The following is a 19,186-nucleotide window of genomic DNA, read 5'->3' as shown; positions in this document are numbered from 1 at the left end:
TCCTTTTTCACGTTTCTTTAAATTTAGTTAGTTAGTTATTTGAATTTCCTCCTCCAACTTATAATAAATCAGAAAATAGTTATATTATAGTCTATAATTGAAGAGCTATCTTGAGATGGAAAGGAGTTAGGTGTGGCTTTGGTCACCCTTGAATGTATATTCCTGTGGCAGAAAGGGCCACATCCGCTCACCCTTTGTCTGAGGGTGCAAGGTGCCATACAATAAAAAAGCTGTGAAGTAAAATGACAAAAAAGAGTAGAAACTGGAAAATGAAATTACTCCCACCAAGATGTTGCACAGTCTGACAGTAGATTTTTAACAACACAGCACAGATATGGCAGCTTTCTGAAGACACTGTGTTGTTAAAAGGGTATCTCTTCCTTTCACAGTGTTATCTTGCAATAGATTCATTAGTTGCAAAGAGTGTGAAAGAAGTGGCATTCGTATTGCAGAAGTTGCGATGAAAGCTTCAATTTCAATAATATTTCTTCAGACACTAGCTCATCATAAATGTCAAGTTTTGTAGGTTGTTTTCAGGACTTTTAGCATGGGATTTTTTTTTTTTTTGTCTCATGTTAAAAGACTTCTCACAACAGAACTGGCTAGTAGTTTTCTAGCAAAATACATTTTTGTTGGAAATGCCTAATTATCAAAACAGACATGCTAAGTGAAAACATCCTGTTTTCAGTATGCTCCCAAGGAAACACAGGCTGGCGTTTCTCAGACCCTGACTGTTGTTTTGCCCGCTCATCTAAGAGGTTGCAGCGGCACACAGTTTCCAATGTTTTCAGCCAGGTATTCTAGGACTTGAAGATGTCAGGCACAAGAAAACACAACTTGTGCATCTCATGGAGATGCCAGAGAACAAATCTCTGTTCCGCATTAGGCAGCCCGGAACCCCCAGAAGCAGCTGTTAAGGCTTCCAGACGTCTGCCATGGAGATAACCCTGGCAGCTGCACTCAGCAGTTGCCAGAGTTTCCAGCATACTGTGTTTTAGAAATAACAGTTTTAGGTGTTTCATAAGAGAAGCAAATGCAGGACTTCTGTTCTTGAAAGAATTTCAGTTTCTACTGCTCATCTCAGTTTAGGAATTTTTTTCATTTCTTTAATTACAGAACAGTGGTTTGGTTTCATAGCCAGGAACTAGTTCATAATTACAGCAAGAGAACAGCCGGGAGTTGATCTCCCTACCTATGCATGGGTTTATATTCTCTTAACTATGTCATTTAGATTTCTTATTATTCTTAGTGAGTGCCTGGCTAACAGGCTTTACTGACAACAGCACTGTTCTGTACCCTGCTACTCCACGCTTAGCTGTCAACTCATAGTATGGTTTTTGGTTTTTTGTATCAATTATTAGATGGTCATAATATTCCTTTTCTTTCTCCATTTCTCCCCCCTTTTTATTGTGTGTAACTTTTGAATCAAATCTTTTTTTTCTCAGTATCACATCTTTCTGCATAGCTTAAGTGTTAAAATGTTCAAAGATTTGTTTGCAATTTTAAAAGAGCTTTTAAATTTGACACCTTTATACTCTTTTTAAATACCTGAATAAGGTAGGTATGGAAGTAAATTTTCATTTCTATAAAAGATGTTTGGGGCCAGTTGAAACCCATGTAATCACTAAATAGAACGAATTTCAGACTGAAGTAAGAAGTAGTTTATACTAACAGTCCAACCGGTCAGGGGGAAAAAAGCACCGCTATTTGACTGAGTTCTGCCTTTGGTCGTAGTGGATAGCAAATTGCCTAATGGATATTGACTACTCAAAAGAATACATGAAATGAAAAAAGAATGTAAATGTTAATTGTAGTAAACAAACGCGTACGATCAGCCTGTTCACAGACACTCCCCAGAGAAAGAGAAGAGACAGTATATCTGCCTGTGCAGTCTACTTAAATTGATGGTCAGACTTGCTTGCAATGAACCACTTAAGGCTCTGACCTACAAGGCACTGGGAAAGTGGTTTATTTACCTTATAGTTAGAAACTTATTTTTCAAACAAAATCATGAGCAAAGGTTTTAAGTCCTAGCATAAAACCTATTAGTTTCCTCTAATTTTTTATACAAAATGAAGAGGAACCACAGGATTTTAAGTTTCCAACATTGACATTTCCCTGTACAGATGATGTTATGCTGAGGGTTGGTATTGCTTTCAGTTATTATAAAATACTCTTTCTTAAGCGTCTTGAGCAAAGACTTGTCTTTGGAGAATGAGTTGAATATGGATAAATAAAGAGGAGTATACTTTGAGTACTTGAAGAAGGTAATTCACATCACTGTCCTGGGACCTGAATTTTCAACACCTTGCAGAACGTTGAGTCCATCATCCTCAAGTCTTCATTGCTTTCTTGGCAGGGGTAGGTGAGGGAGAGCAGTGTTTAGTGAGAAATGGTTAGGGAATTGGGGTTGTGTGTAATTCAGGATTTTCTTTCATTTTGTATGTAATTTGAAGTCACTGCTGTCCGCATTTAGAAGAGGTGAGCCCACTAGTCTCTTCTGTCCCCTCCCTCAACAACGCTCCAGACACGAGCCCTATAGCAGCCAAAGGGAGGCAACAGCATTGTACTGGTGGAACATGCAACAGTATCCTTACGTTTAGCATAAGGCCTCCATCCATCAATCATTTTCATTTGGAGTTAATAATTGGATATTATTAACTTAAAGAAATGCAAAAAGCCACGTATCGTAATAATGGGCTTTGATCACATGGAGCCAAATAACAGTTATCTCAAATTACCTTGTTTGAATTAGTTTTGTGTTTCGATATAAGAAAAAAGTTCTTCAGAGATCTCTTAAATATACCACGGAGTACATTATGAAGTTTAATTCTTACACTCTGAAGGAAATAAATAGTGTTTTGGAAAAAGTAGTGAAGAGTCATGTGGAAGGTAAAGGTGAAGTGCTTATAATTACTACCCAATATGAAAACACAGACATATTAGCAGAAATCTTCCTGTTATTGGAAATAATTAACTCCCGAATGATAAATCTTCAACAAAACCATATGAGTTTTAAAGCTGCTGGTGAGCATGGGCTGAAAAAGGAAATTTGCAGGAGTGGAGCAATACAAATGCATAACAACAGAGAACAAGAAAATGGTTTGAATGAACTGCAGAAAGCAAAAATATTGTAACAAATACTGTGTTTTACTTTATTACAAGAAAAAGCGCAGACAGAAGAACATAACAAAGACATCCTGTTAAAAGAGCTGGATCTTACCGACAACATACTTTTTCTAAATGATAGCTCAATGAATATGAAAACGAAGGCCAAGACGCTTAGACTGATAATTATTTGTGGGGAAAAAAAAGAATTAAATGAGAACCTCAGCATTTCCCAAGTCAAGCATACCTTTGAAGACAAAGGAGTACAATGAACATGTCGAGTTACATTCCTCAGCAATAATTTGCAACCCAGAGGAGACAGCCAAAAAAAAGTAATGAATTAGCAAAGCAGCAGCTGCATTCAAAAGCTTAAATAAGGTTCAGTTACTGAAAATCTGCAAAGATTTTCCAATTATGATTCTTCAAATTGAATGCTATTTCCACCTTAGCATATGGAAACGAAGGCTAGAAGTTCCCCAGAGAGGCAGACAGAATCATCTTTGAAAGCAAACGGTAAGAGTTAAATGCAATAGCTGCATTATAAATTTGGAGGTTTCTTACAGAACTGAGTAAGTCGTTGTTTCCAGAAGTGACCAGAAAAGAAGATAGAATATTTAGGAAGTGTGTTAAGAATTATGCTGGACCGTTCACATCGTCCATGAGCCACTGAGAAGAAACATGTAAAATTGGAAATGAATTAATTTATCTGTTCTGATTAACTAACTGGATTGAAGTGCTTACTCCAGTTGTGCCTCCTACCAGCCAAATCAATGAATGCTACAGGCATACAGGATTAAAGCATCCAAATTACCTTCTGTTTCCTACCAAAATGAAGGAATGGGTCAACAGGCAGACATAACATCAGTCAGAAGACATCACTTCTACATGCTTTCAATCTGAGCAGTAGGGTATTTTATTAACTGCTAGAAATTCTTCAAAAAACATCTTTTTGTCTAAACTCCCCACTAAACTGGAAGCTTGCAAACCCATGATATGGGATATGTGCTTGTCATCAGCATTGCTGCTAAGCAACTTCTCTTAATTAGCTGGAGTAAACTTCTGGAGTTATTCCCACCACCTGCAGGTGTTAAGTTTAGCAAGCAAGAGTATCTGCTCTTTCAGGTCTTTAGAAGACTCATAATTGGCCTGAAGGAGATTTGAAATAGCTTTGACTTAAAGTAATCTGGATTTTGTGTCTTAAGTACAAGAGGAGAACTTGTAGGGGAGAGCTCCAGATGCAACTGGATAAACCATCCCTTTAAAGAAATTGTTAGAAATAAACAAAGAGAAAACAAGGAACAGAGAATAATCACAAAAGAAAACCGATACTGTACAGGTGAAAAAGAAAATGAGTAAAGTCTAATTGCTATAAAAGATAAACCAAGCCTGGCAATGAAGAAGAAAGTGAAACAAAGAGCAAAAAGTTATTCTTGTATATGAAGAGAAGTAGTTTCACTGTGCAAAGACAGCAGAGGCCAAAATTAAACAACCTTTAGTTTGGCACCAAAAAGAAATCAGGACCTTCTGTCACATTCAGTAAGGACGAGAGTTAAATATTAAGACAATGCACAATAATTAATAGAAATGGAAATTACTGCATCAGAAGTAGAAATAGAACACTATAATCTGAATACTTTCAAGCTTGGGGATATAGACAGTTGGAAGAATTGTATATGAAGTAGGCAGTAAACTAAACCAGTAGACACCACGGAGGAATACTTAGGGACATGGAAAACGGGATAAAATGCAACCTGGTTCACAAAAGGTAAGTCATGCCAATCTAAATCTGATGTCTGTCTGATAATTTAACAGATTTTTGTAAACAAAAGACAAATGGTAGATCTAATCTGTAAGGCTTTTGTACGGTGCAGTGTAGAAAATTATCAGTTAAGCTAAGGAACAGGATTAGCACTGTAAAGATTGAAAGCTAGGTAAGAAACTGGCTAATGAGGATAAAGGACAAGGCGTTGTGCTGAGAGAGAAACAGCTTGCTAGAAGGAGCTTACTGATGGAGGTCCCAAAGAGCTGGTCTGAAGACCACTCTTGTGTAGTGACTGTAGTAATAGCTTTGGCACCCTCAGTAGGAAGAAGGATCAAAATATCAGGCAACGAGAACTGAATGACATTGAGAAATGCTATGAAGCAGAAAGTGCGAGGTAATGTCTGTGGCAACAGATGGGAGGAATTTGAGCACGGCTGTGACAAAGCTGTTTCCGAGTGGGTCAGTCTAGGTATTTCTAGTATTGATGGAGAAGTGCTAATGCCATAGGACAGGACAACTTATCATCTCAGGACAGCACTTTGCTAGCTGTAGCTATGCAGATTTTTGGTCAGCCCAAGAGGGCCACCAGAGCTTTTTCTCTTATCTGCTCCAAAGCCTTGACAGAGTAAGCGTGCATCCACTAACAACGTACTGAATGTGCAAATCCTAAAAAATGTTTGCTGCATGTAACATAGCTTTGATTTCTGATGGACTGGGAGGGACTATGATACCTCAACATACATAAATTAATCTGTAAATTCACAGGGAAGAAAGGAGAATTGTTTGAGCTAAAGACCAATGCTGACGTAAGAACATACAGATGGAAACTGAGAAAGCATAAATTTGGAATAGAAATTAGGGGGCTTTTTTTGCAATCGTAGCAGGGAGGTTCCAGAACAGACTTCAAATAGATTTGGAGGAGTGGACAAAAACCCTAATAATGCTTGCAGGAGGACAGGGCATATTTACCAGATGAAAATGTGATCTGGCTGTACGCAGTAATGGGGGATTGGACTCGATGACTTAGGACGTGCTCTCCATTCTGATTCCCTCGCGTGCCTGTCTTGTGAGTTGACTCAGCTGAGAGCTCTTGGAGCTCCTGGAGTCTGGCCTCATGTTGCCTGCAGCAAATGCACCAGACCACGGAGAACCCTGATGCAAAACAGCCATATCACGCTCCTTCCAGACAGTTTGCATATTTCCTTGTAGTAAGGGTAACTGCAGCTGCATATTCCTTGTTTCTCAGGGTAGGAGTGCTCCCCATTTGTATGGCTGAGAGAAAAGAACGCCTTTCTGGGAGAGCATTACTGCTGGTATATATTGTTAGATTCAGCAGAAAAATATAAACAAAGGATCCAAGATGAATCAATTATTGTAACCTTGGTTTTGAACACATTGAACACAATTAGCCTCATACACAGTAATACAGAATCAAGCACAGTAGACAGCTGCTATTATATTAAATACTTACACACGAAACCAGAAGGACACATGGCAACTGACAGCTGATAGAGCAAACCAGCAAAGAATATTGAAAGGTAAAACTGGGGAGAGGGAATTGTTTTTATAAGCATTTCTGTTGTGTTCCTCCTTTTAGTATTAAGAACATTTAAAAGGATAACTGCTTTACCACTGTCTTGCCAAGTGATTGATATAAAATAACCAGAAATGAAGCCCCCTTATCCCATAGTAAGGATGCTCACAGGAAATTAGAGCAGTGTAATATGAGTGTTTTAACTTCACATAAAAATCTCTTTCCTATGTAGAAAAGATTAAAACAGATTGCAGGACTCATTCTACCTTGCACTTTTTAATTAGACAGACTGCTGGTACTGCAGGGGTACTGAACACAGGCTCATTTTTTCTCCACATCTGATGGCGGAGGCAACAAAGGGAAAAAGAAGAGAGAGCAGCATTCCCATTTCTCCTGGCACCCAGGAAAGGAAGATAAGCCATTTCACACAAACATTTTGCCCTAAGAGGCACGTATTTAGAAAGGACAGCCTATTATGAAATTTTTCTGATTATACCATTCGAGAAGCATGAAATCATGCAGGTTTCTGCAAAACCAGTATTTGCCTTACAGCTGCCTACATCAGCCTTGGAGGTTTTTCTCCAATTGCTGTCAGTTTTTTCCATAAGTTTTATTCCACCAGTGAATTCCAGGAAAACTATGAAGTGTCCCAAATTTTAACAGAATTTGTGGTGACAGTTTTCCGTTAACCCCCTCCTCCTTTTTCTCCCATGTAGATAACCTCAGCTTCTAAGAGCTTAGGACTTTCCCACTCACCACAATCTTACCAGTGAAACTGTGCCTGCCAGCAAATACCATGCAAGGAGTGAAAAAGAGGGTGCTGCTGTATGACAGAAGGCACAAACCACTACGTTTTACCTACAGTAAAACATGCAGGCACTAGAACAGGAGCTTAGAGAATCAACTGGAAAATACAGAAAATGTGTCATACGATTACTTCACATCACAATTTCTATGAGATATTTGCGATTCAGTATAAGCAGGAGTTGATCAGCCATAGTAACAGGCAGCATTTCATCTGAATTAGTGCACATTGAGGGTGCAAGCAGGCAGCAGGGATTGAGGAGTATGGCCTCATGCGTGAAATGACATGAAATGGCCTCATGCGTGAAACGACGGAGGCAAAGCTTCTTTTGGCTTCCTTGTTTTGACCAAATGGCAACAAGGCTGATGTCAGGTTTTCACTGTTGTTGAAGCAAGCCAAATGCTTCTTGCTTTGGGTGCTGGCTGGCATGAGCAACAATGATGTGTTGAGACATGCCCTGCAGCTTAAGCCTCCTTCATCCAGTGAAAACCTTCTTATGTGACTGCCAATGGACAGGAAAGAAAAGAAAAAAGATGTGGAAGAACTAGCTACAAATTTCACTTTGCATCCCAGTTGAGTTCAGAGGGCAAGATGGGACCTTAAGTCATCGCTAAAGACTATATCCTCACAGTTTGCCTTGGAAATAGCTGGAGGTCATTAAAGTGTGAAGATAATGCAATCCTGCTGCTAGTGGACGGACTCCCTGCCCGGAAGTTATCATCGTTACTGAAGCTGTCCAGCAGCCCTTGGTACCCTTCGTTGGTAAGAGAACCAACACTTCTGCTTGGGCATTCAAACTTCTGCAGTTGGAGAGCTGAGAAGACATGCTAAACCACATCTCAGTGGTTTGGGTCCCTTTAGGGATTTCTAGATTAAAGATCTGAGAGATCTGGCAGGATATATAAAGGTTCAAGTGGGTGAGTTTTATCTGTTCGAATGCAGTCTGGAAAACTCACAGCAGACCTGCTAGTGTTTGGTGCCATTTGCGTTTTACAAAATACTGCGTTTCACTGTTGGTGGCAGCCCCAATTTCTGTTGATGACAAAGATGTATCGTCACCTGCTTAGAGCTTTGGAAAGATCTCTACGTATCCCTAGGAAATATTCTGCTCATAACTCTCAGCTGGGATCAGTGATCAGCCAGAGGTCGGGTCTTTATCCCTCATCCCTGAAGTCAGACAGCAATAATTGAGGTTGAACCAGCAAATCATTCTCCCAATAAAGAGCAGGGCAGACCCAGAATCCCAAAGGGAGCATCCGTTCCTCCCTGCTGGAAGGAAACAGAAACGTCTCCCTCACAGCCTGGGACAAAAATAGTCAGCAGTGGTTCAAGTGAGTCACAGTACTGACCTAAGACAAATTTGGCCAGATCCTCATGGGTCTGAGCCAAGGGAGTCGCCAGAGAGCAGTATGAGCTATAACTAGGATGCTGGCTTCCAGTCCTGTGTCTGTAATATCCAGCTATGCAAGTGAAAGCACTGTGCGAATCCATAGCTCTCAGAGCCCTCACCCTTCCTGGTGCTGCCACTGGCTGGAGAGTGTGCGCATCCCACAGTGCAACTTCTGCACTTGGTCACGGTGAACTTCATTTGCTATATTGGAGGCAAAAATAGAAAACTGTGTGAAAAGAAGCTCAGGCTCTCAATCAATTCATCAAACCGAGTGGAAATGTCTGTTTGCTATATAAAAGATAATGAGAGAAATTTGGTTTTAGCTCAGCCTGCTCAGGTACTCATGTGTGAAATTACCCAAGGGGAAAAGACATAAGTCGGTGCAGGAGCCCTTCTTGGCCTTAGCTTTGATTGGCTGTGCAGTGTATGCGACAAACTGAATTAGTTCAGAAAACAGAGAGGTTCATCAGACCGCACAGACCCACTGATTGGAATAAAGCATTGGTGGGAGCCGCCTGTCTGGAGAGCGTGGAGGGTGTCAGCAGAAATACGGGACTAAATGAATTCCACCTGATACGTACATTCTTGTCCCTCTTCATCAGTGCTATTCTGAGGAGATTGCTTCTTTCTAAGGTTTAAAATTCGAATTCATAGACCTGATTTCTTTATTCATGTTTGTCAAAATGTGGAGAATTTCTAGAGGAGGTAGGGGAAAAGGTAGTTATTCCATTTCATACTTTATCACTGAATATATGAAACATGACAAGTCTAAATTTTCAGTTAGTCATGTAACAAAAAATTCCTTTTAAAGACTTAAAAAGCACATTTAGGTTGCCATAGGCTAGGAGCTGGGCTTCATATTACCTACCAAGAGATTCAGTCTGTGGCTGCTGTTGTGAAATACAAATGGAGCTGGAGTGCCGCAGCTCCAGTAGTCTGCTCCTGCCGACTATTTCCAGTTCAATGGACTGAGTAAAAGAGAATTTGCATTTTCATAACCGTTGTAATAATGGTCATGATCATTATCATGATAGCTGAGTGAAAAACCAAAATTAGCAAATCATTGAGTTTCTTTGTGTGAGCTTTTCTGCAGACTCACATCTGTCTGGTTTTGTCACTTTGGATATTGTTTTGCCCTAGTGTCAGTAGTAACATGGATGTGGACATCTGTGACAGTCAGAACTACTTCTCCGCAAATTCCCTCTGCAGCAGTCCGTCAGTCCATGCAGTGTTTCCTAGCTGTGACACAGCGATTCTTCTATGCCCTTTCTTCCTGCTTTCCCTTCCGAATTCATGATCTGCGCACTGAAGAACGACTCGCTCTCTCCAGACCCAGGCATGAATTTACTGCCTTCTGAACAGTTTTTCTTTCTTTTTTTCTTCTACTGTCATTGTCTTATCACTCTTCAAGACAGTGAAATCAGATGCACTGTTTGCTCCCCACCAAGAAGTTTCTTTTGCACCTGTCTTTTCAACTGGATTCCTTTAAAGCACAAGACTCTCAAGTGGAAATAGTAGTAGTGTTTCAGCCATAATGGTTTAAGGGTATATGAAAGACAAGTTTTGCATGGAGAGATAATAAGAAGTAGGGGATAACAAATAGCAGGGAGTAAGTTTTGAAAGGCTTAATTGTTCATTCTGGATTTTTAAAAATCTTCAGTTCTGAGATGCCTTTGTGTTGTTGTTCTTTATTTTAGAAATCTTGTGATGCTTGACTTACTCCCAAAATGCCTAATTTTGATTCACTTGGAACAAAAATACTGTATATGCACTAAAATTCAAATGGGTTTGTAAACTTCATCCACAATTGTATGTAGCACTGCTGTAAGGTATTTTATTAAAAAAAAAAAAAAAACACAAAAAAAAACCCACTGCAGATATATGTTTGGGTTCTGTTCTTTTTTAATGTAAAAGAATCTGTGTGTGGATAACAGAAAGTCAGACTGATTTCACCATATGTTTTCTATGGTCAGCTGGACCTTACTGCTGCAGTGGTTTTCTGGTGGGGTTCTGCAGTAGCACATAGCGGAGCGAGGAGCGAGACCCCTGCTCCTGCAGCTGGGCCATGTCCGTAAGGAACATCTCCTAGATAAATACCAGAAACATCCACTCACCCAGAATCAATATGGGTTTTGATAGACTGAGCAAATCTTGTTATACGTGTCATCTTGTTACATTTGTCTGGGTTTTGCTTTGTATGTTTGTCTTCAAATTGACAGGCACCTAAAATGTGCTTTTTATATGGTGAAAATGAATAATAGTTTAGTGTAAGCTATTTTCACCACAGGTACTAAATAATGTCTAGAGAAGACATGTTTTTTACGTTTTCCTAATCTTTTAATGTGTGTAAGTATCGTTGTGTGTTCCATATTGAATACTTTAGGTTGGGAAAGCATTTGTAGACAGCCAGATGTCAGAGCAGAGCAGCCATGGTGAGGTCTGTAGGGCTGATTTAACTGTTTGATCTGACTACTCAGTAAGTTTTGACAGATGCCTTTCATGTCAGTGATGAAATGTGAAATGTTATTGTAACTAAGACACTTAGGTTTTCTCTGCAAAAGAGGTCTCTGCCTTCTCCTCAGAGGATGATATTCCTATTTCCCATATTTATTCTGTAAACCCATCTTTATTCAGTAACCAAGTGTCACTGTGTCTTTTAAACAGGTAAGAAACTGAGGGTCATCTAAAATAACTTTGATTCACGAAATAAATTCATAGGCTGAAAATCAGTCCCAGGACTCAAGAGTGTTAGATCATTGATTTCATCACGAAGTCATGTGGTCTCTCAATAAACTACATGATAAGCAAGCTTATATACATATGTACCTATATGTGTAGCTACAAAATCTATAGTAAAATTATTTAATGATATAGAAACATGAGGGTTTTTTTGGTTGCTCACCCTAGGGGGTGTGACACCCATTGGCTAATCTGAGCTAAACAATTTCTGGCTGTATTACTCTTTCAAGAGGTTACAGTTATCCTGTTTAGCATGGAGGGAAGTGGGATTTGGAGAGATGTACAAATCTGGATATTTTAAAAATATTTTTTCTTAGAGGAAATATGTTTCTGTAGAAAGTGAGAGATAAGTCTTCACTTTTAAATGAAGCACAACGTTATTCTCAAGTAGCTTTTTAGGCAGAGAGAGGAATTACGCACTTCCTGAGAGCCTGCGGTTTGGTACTGCAGTTGTGTAGAGGGTAGCAATGAAAAATGATCTTCTCTCACTTCATTTCTTAGGAATAGCTCTTTCTGCTGGTTTTGAATGTGTCTCTTTTGCTGTCTATTAATAGTGAATCTCAGCAGATAAGGTTTGCAGGTTAAGATAAAAAAGCCTCCAAAACCTACATGTAGACATAGCAATAGAGTGTGCCTGGAAATCCTGTCTTCAATAAAATACAAAGATTTCAGCTAGAGTCTGAGGAACACAGTACAGTGAACAACAAATGTTATATTTGATGAACTAAGCCTGCATCTTCCCATCACACTGCTGGATTCATTGCCATTTTAATAGACAAAAGCCAGAGATTTCTGATATACCTACAGCATATATTCCTATATTAACCTTACTAACAGCCCTTCTCCTTCAGTGAGCTGCTGCAGAAGACAATTCAGCCTGAAGCTTAACTTGTTTCTAAGGGAGGTGAAGTTGGAATTGTTACAGGGCTGTCAGGATCCAGGTCTCTTTGCACTAGCTGTGCATAGATACCAAAGACAAATGATTCACAGGCCTTTGTTTAGATTTCCCCCAGCTCCATCCAAACCCTTTCTCCCAAGCTGGAGAGCTGCCACTGGGGGGGACACTGCCATGGAGAGAATATTATCGGGCGAAGGAGCCCACTGGCAGGAAAATGCTGAGAGGCATGGCCAGGAGGAGGGGGATGTGGTAGAGCTGGAGCCACGAACTAAAGCTAAAGTGAATTGGTTTTGGCTGGGCGGGTCCTAGAGCAAGAAAAAAGGCACATTTAGCTGCTGGAAGCCCCACAGATTCCTCACAGCAGGACACAAGGCAATCACAAATCTGGCTGGCACTCTGGTTATACAGTGGAGCAAGCCAGCTGGCTGTCCGAGGTGAGAAATTCAGGCATAAGGTGGGAAGGAGGGACAGTGGGAAACTAGAGAGCTAGTTCCCAGTTTCGGAAACTGGATGCATTTGGCTCCTGAGTTTTGCTTCAGCTTAGTCAAGTCCACTGCTGCCAAGTGGTACGCAAGTTTGCATGCAAAGAAGAAATAGGGGAGAAAGTGCTGAGAGCAAAACTGAACTGAAAATGGGGAAAAAAATCAACTGGAAAATGCCTTGAAATGATTGACTTGGGTTTGATTGCCACATGGGGGAGATCTAAGCCTAAACAGTCCTTTCAGAGCTGTGTCATGTCGAGGAGTCCTTCAGCAGACGCAAGGTGAGGCTCGACACTGTCTTTGTGGCTGGTGGGACAGCTGGATGATTACATCAAATCGTACTGTCAGATGACACGTGAAGACCTGGTGACATTCCTGGAAAAAAGCAATTAACGTCTGATGAAAAGCAGAACTCTTCCTACCCTGTAATCCTTCTGACACACTTTCAACTTTCCCCATTATGGTGCTTTCCCTCTAAAACGTGCATGCTACCTGTGGGAAGCAAAACCATACAGCCCCCTGGGTTATATGCCCAAAGCTAGGAAAGATACTGTAGATTCTTTAAAAAAGCCGAGTGCTTCCTCAGGCAGGCAGTTGGACACAAGTTCTGTAGGTCTTTCAAATGACAACAGATTAACATTGCTGCAAAGTTAGCTTAAGTAAAATGTGCTTTCAGCATAATGATGATTTCTTTAAATAGAAAAAGCAGCATTGCTGAAAAGCTGCTTCTTAGGTAACATAGTCCAGTCTGTCCATTTTGTGCTGTGTTAAAATGATCCAAAGGAAGCAAATTGGGCATCCATCAAAGCACCGTAGTCAGTTAGGATTAAAAAACAGACTTGCAGACACCTTTATGTAAAATAGTGACGTACCTCATGAAGCAGCTAATAGCAGGTTGCAGCTAGTTGTTGGTGTTTAAGTACGGATACCTGACAGTTGCAGAATACAAGCGCTTTTTAAAGTCACACTGAGTACTGATGTGTATATCCCTAGTTCTATATCCCCACCAACAAGCTGGCTATACAATTTGTCCTTCGTGGCTTCTCACACACAGCATGCAAGAAGAAATAACCTGAAGTCTAGGATCAGGAGACAAGTCATACGGGCTTAAAGCCTCATAGTAGAAACCCAGTATCTAAAGCTAATATCCAATAGTCTGTACTTTGAAACCCCTGCTTTTACCTTTACCTGCAAGGACTATTGCCAAAAAGGTTATTTGTGTTGTATTTTTAGTCCAGGCACACTAAGTCTGGATTTGTCAGAAAATTCAGGCTGACCTCTGATCTAGTGGAGCTCTGTGCCAAAGTATGTGTACTTGAGCTTTCAGTTAACTGCCCTCCATATGTACTTTCAAACCTCTTGAGGTCAACCCAGAGCATGTTTCACAGCTGAAGTTCATCCTCTCTGAACTCACATTAAATCTTCTAGCATCTGTTTTCTGTTTACAAGCAAGAGGAGCTGCAGGGGGGCTTTTTAGTGCCTTTATTAAAATATCTTTTCAAGTGTATATGTTTTAAATGTTTAGTTAATTATTTAAATGCTTATTTAATTATCTTTTTATATTACCAATGGCATGTTATACTTCACAGACATGTGGTTTAGCTGTAATTAACTTCAGATTTGTCTACTACCTGTCAGACAACTGTAGGCTCCACACTGGAGCCAGAGAAACTTGCACTCAGAGAAGTAGTTGGCTTGTCTGAAAGCACAACAAAATCAGCTTTGGATCTGTGACCAGAATCCAGCTTTCCCAAGTCCCACCTGACCAATGCTTAAGATGTCTGGGGCATGGGAAGGCACTGGTTAGCTGTTGGTTATGGAAGACAGGAAGGTTAATGGGAGCAAACCAACTTTCAGAGAGACATTCCCATGAAAAATGGACATCCCAGTGATAGGGGATTTGTTCTGTGCCGTGCATGCCAAAACAAGGATCTGTGCCTACCCCTTTCTGTGGGTCTTTATGAGCTCCGGATAACTGGTGCTGCGTCTAATGACTCTACTTTTATTTCTGCTTAGTTTTCAGGACTTTACTTGTTGTCATTCTTCACTATCCTTGTTGGGCTGGTGCTCTACTCCTCCACGTCCACCTACGTAGCCCAGGATCCTCGGGTGTACAAGCAGTTTCGAAACCCTTCAGGACCTGTTGTAGACCTGCCAGCCACCGGCCAGCTGGAGCCTTCGGTAACATACACCAGCCTGGGACAGGAGACCGAAGAGGAGCCTCACGTTAGAGTTGCTTAAACCCAGGGCTGTTGATGACCTACTGATGATTCAGTGGAGCTCGTGTATCCATTATCTCTGTATTGTACATAGAGAAAGGTATTTACCAGGTGCAGTTACACCGGTGAGCTGCAAGGTAGCAAATAAGGAAAGCTCATAAAAATACAAATTAATTTTTCCAGGGTGTTCATTGCAAGGAGATGCCAGTCCCTCACGATACAAGCAGCATGTTTGCAGTACAAACTGCTGTATATGAATCAGTTAATGTCAAACTACCTGTGAAAGATATTCAATATATAAGCTGAAATTACAAAAAGATATTCATAGAAGGGTGTTTTTCCACCCACTGAGCGATATTATGCCTAAGCCACACCAGTTGTGGAAAAGCCGCCTTTTTACAGCAAATACACTTGTGCAGTCACTGTTTATTTCTCTCTAAGATTCGTTTGTTTGCACAAAATAGATGGGTTACTCGTGGTAGCAACACCCTGACACATTTTTGCTAGCACCTTGGATTTGGTGAGGGAAAGATAACGAATTCATCTGTGCTGTCTGTCTAGTTGCCCTTTCTGGGTAATCTGTTCCATGAATCCAGAGGAGGGACAACTTACAATATCCGTCTCTATTCTAGGAATAGGTATAAGGCGAGCATTTTAGCCTTTCTATATTTGCAGAAGTGAAGTACTCGAGCATTGACCTCTCTATGATCCATGGCAGATTTCCTAGCGGCTGAGTTTCTGCATCAGGTGACAGGGAGTTAGTTTCTCTGTAGTCATGACTTAATACAGATTTCTTACTTTTTAAATTTTAATCTGTAAAAAGAAAAAATGCATTTTCTAGTTTCCTATGTATTGTACCTCTCCATGGTAAGATGACATATCGTGTGGATCAGGGCACGTATTTTAGATACTCAGTGCATCGAGGGCGCCTTCTGCTGTTCCAGTTTGCTTAGTCTCCTGTGGTTCATTATTCTAACAATAGCTATTTAGAAATGTGTCAGTTTTTCACCAAAACCCACAAATTGTAAAAATCAGGAAGATTAAGCAAGGATTCATGAGCAGAAAGACTGGACCATCTGCTGGTGTTGCTGCAGTAGCGCAAAGGCATTCATACCGGCAGGGTGCAGCCAATTATTTTTCATTAACTACAAAACTAGCAGAAGAATTCAGCAGTTTTCTTACATTCCTGGGGACATGGGAAAATAGTAAGGGTGTGCTCCACAACTGTACTTCTGCTCCAGGAGCCTTCTCAGAATGGGGGAAATCTTAGGTACCACCATGAAAAATCCGTCTCTGCCTGTATGTTTGCTCTTCTGAGAGCCCAATAAAAGGAAATCGTCCATCACCTATTTTTAATTCAAAATCAATGAAGGGGAGTTGGTCTTATGTCTAGCAGATAGGAGAGGGATCCAGGAGAACTTGGTTTTATTCACAGATATCTCTGCCATATCTCTGTGTGATCTTGGGCATGACTTACCTTCTGTGTGGCTGAGTTTCCCAATCTGTATATACGGGAATAATTATATTTTACCTACCTCACAGGGGTGCTATGGGACCAAGTTATTTTAAAAAGCTTCAGGATCTTCAGAAGGAAGGAGATTAAGAAGTACAAAATAGTGCTGTAAAAGTGTGTATACATTCATTGTATTTGAAAATGGAGTTTATGGCAGGGTTGATGAATATTTTGCTTGTGGGCATAGAAGATTAATTTGATTTGAATGTTATTCTGCTGAAGAAGTCTGTCTCAAGTGAAAATGTAGGGCTTCATGTTTGAAAAATACCACTTACCTATTTCTATTTAAAAAAGAAAAAAAAAATCAATCTGTACTCTGGAGATTAGAAAGGCCACACAGTTCAACCAAGCAGGATGAATTTCTGCTGAGGTAACATTCGTCTTTTATAGTCCTGTTCTGCTTTAATATAGATGGGCCTTCCCTGAAGCAGACTGGGAGAAGTATGTATGCATAATATACATGAAGTGGCAAATGCCCAAATGCTATTGAACAGCAGAAGTATGTTGTATCTTATTCTTGCTGTGGAGGAGGAGGAGAGGCGATTTCTGTCCCACCGTGTTTCAGCTGTCTGCCACGATCATGCTGCAGCTGAGGGAAGGGTCTGCAGTATTGCCAAACCATGTCCAAAACCGGCCCAAAAGCTTCGGTTAAGGTGGCTTGGGTTTAAAATCATAACAAATGTATGATGTTTTTCCCTGCCTTCTGCTTACTTAATCTTTTTAGCACTCGTGTTTCCAAGCTTTTTCTCTTAAACCATTGAGGATTAAAAAAAAAAAAAAAAAAAGATTCCAAAAGATTCCCACAGAGAAACAGAGTCCATATTCTGGAGGTATTAAGGAAACTCTAAATACTATGGAATTGAAAGGAAAAAAAATTATCAACCACACGAGAAAGACTACCTGATACTTCAGGGTAAGGTCTGTGGGGCAGAAGCCCAGGTGGGAAGTGCGTGGTCGAGTGAAGCCCTCATGCACAGGGGCCAGCAAGCATCCTTGGGTCAAGCCCTGAGAGGGCTTTGACTTGAGGAGGGTTTCGTAGATTCCCCAGGAGCAGGGGCTCTGGTTACAACCACCACGGCTCCCTCAGGTACCCGGAGGCACACTGGCGGGCACCTGTCATCTCAGTCTTTTTTGCTACCTTTTATACCAATTAAATACCTTTCTCAGAACATTAGTCCCCATGTTGGTCTTGAGACCTTTGAGGATTGTGTGCGTGTGTGTTTGTTTCATGTTTACAATTCCTTCCTTTTGCATAATTGTTTTGGTTAATTTCATTATTAGTATTTATTTTTAAGCCAAATGTTTGTAGTCCTTCAGCCTCCCCCTCGTCATTTTTCTGACACTAACTTGTAGGTGTTTGTTAGAGTCTTCTCAGAAACAGCTGGGCAGGAGGCATCTCCCGGCCAGGTCACTGGGCTGGGAGTTTTTACATCCAAGGGTTTGCGATCCACAGGTGGCTGAGAGGTGCCATCTGAAGCAATTTTTATAGGCTATTTTAAAAGGCTCTGTTGTACGGAAGGAAGTTGTGAACGTTTCGGTGTGCCCTCTGCGCCCAGCCACCGTCCCCTGTGTTACTCGCACGGGAGGAGTTTGATGTGCAAAGCAGAGCTGCTTCACTGTCTGTGTCTCTCATTAAACAAGGTGGATGCTTGGATGAGCACCAGTGCGCTAGTGCTGGATCGACCTCAAAGGAAAACAGTAGTATAGCTTTACAAGTAACTGTGTTGACTGAAAAACTGAGGTCTAGTAAAGGAAAACATTACTTCTACCTGCTTGTTTTCTGCAGTTCGAGGCCTCAGTACGCACCAGCAAAGGTTCAGCTATCTAACCGGCAGCTACTCTCCTGTTGCGTAGGACATCTCTAGCTCTGTATAGCTCCTTGCCTGAACAAACTGAAACTGTTACACTGCTGGCCCTGAGCAGCCCTTAGCAAGACTGATGTAATTTTCTGCTACTGGATGAAAACCTTCACTGGGAGACAGACCTTGTCTTTGTTCCAGCTATAAACTTTCAAAACACACAACGATAGACCAAGCAATTGAAAATTTTGCACCACTGTGTCATAAGAAGAAGTTTCAATGTATAGTGTAGAGATTGCTAACTTGTGCTATTAACATTTTGACAAGCGTGTAGTATCATTTTCTTTCCTTTTTTTTAAAAACCATTTAGTATTCCTGCGCTAGCTACAAATATAAATTTTACCCCATGGGTAGGATTTTATTGTTAAATGCCATAATGAAGCACACTAATCTTGACACCGCAGATGGAAATACGAACCAAAACCAAAACCAAGCAAACAAAATCCCAACCCCAAATCCTGCATCGAAAAGCTGAACAAACCTTTTGCCATTTTGATATTTGCATGCTCCTATATGGACTGGCTGTGGCAATGTAATGCCTGTATAATGTTTTCAAATAAAAAAAATAAATGCTTTATGAAAGCAGGGTTATTAGTTTCCTTGCCTGTTTCCTTTCTTCTTTCTTAGCCTAAAAAGATTTGTCTGAAGTGTAAATCTTGACTGCAGGGCATAATTTTTCACTGTGCTGAGGACTTCTTTCCCTTGTGAGGTGGTTAACCTACAGCTCCTTCCAAGGTGTCTACGCATAGGTGCCGTTAGGCACCCTCAGGTATCTTGCCTGGCCCCCACGAGCTGGTCCGGAAGGATAAGGGGTCTCCTGTGCACCCTCTGTCTTAACCTGCCATTCCCCTATGGCTAGCTCAGGTATCCTGGTATT

At 40.7% G+C, this 19,186-nt stretch overlaps 1 protein-coding gene across 4 annotated transcripts in view; it reads left to right on the top strand.

Annotated features, from left to right (window-relative positions):
* Positions 1–18,895, top strand: part of SLC35F1 (solute carrier family 35 member F1) — a 251,455-nt gene extending 232,560 nt beyond the window's left edge. For all 4 annotated transcript variants that reach the window (XM_087777055.1, XM_087777053.1, XM_087777056.1 and 1 more), the window contains one exon: positions 14,735–18,895. In XM_087777055.1, the coding sequence (XP_087633181.1) occupies positions 14,735–14,959 (225 nt within the window). In that variant the 3' untranslated portion in view covers positions 14,960–18,895. The remainder of the gene's footprint in view (positions 1–14,734) is intronic.
* The last annotated feature ends 291 nt before the right edge of the window (positions 18,896–19,186 follow it).

The sequence above is a fragment of the Nipponia nippon genome, unplaced genomic scaffold (assembly GCF_047370975.1).
Source record: "Nipponia nippon isolate SJK-2023a ecotype South Korea unplaced genomic scaffold, ASM4737097v1 scaffold_4, whole genome shotgun sequence".
In the NCBI taxonomy this organism is placed as follows: Eukaryota; Metazoa; Chordata; class Aves; order Pelecaniformes; family Threskiornithidae; genus Nipponia; species Nipponia nippon.
This window is presented reverse-complemented; position numbering and strand designations above follow the sequence as displayed.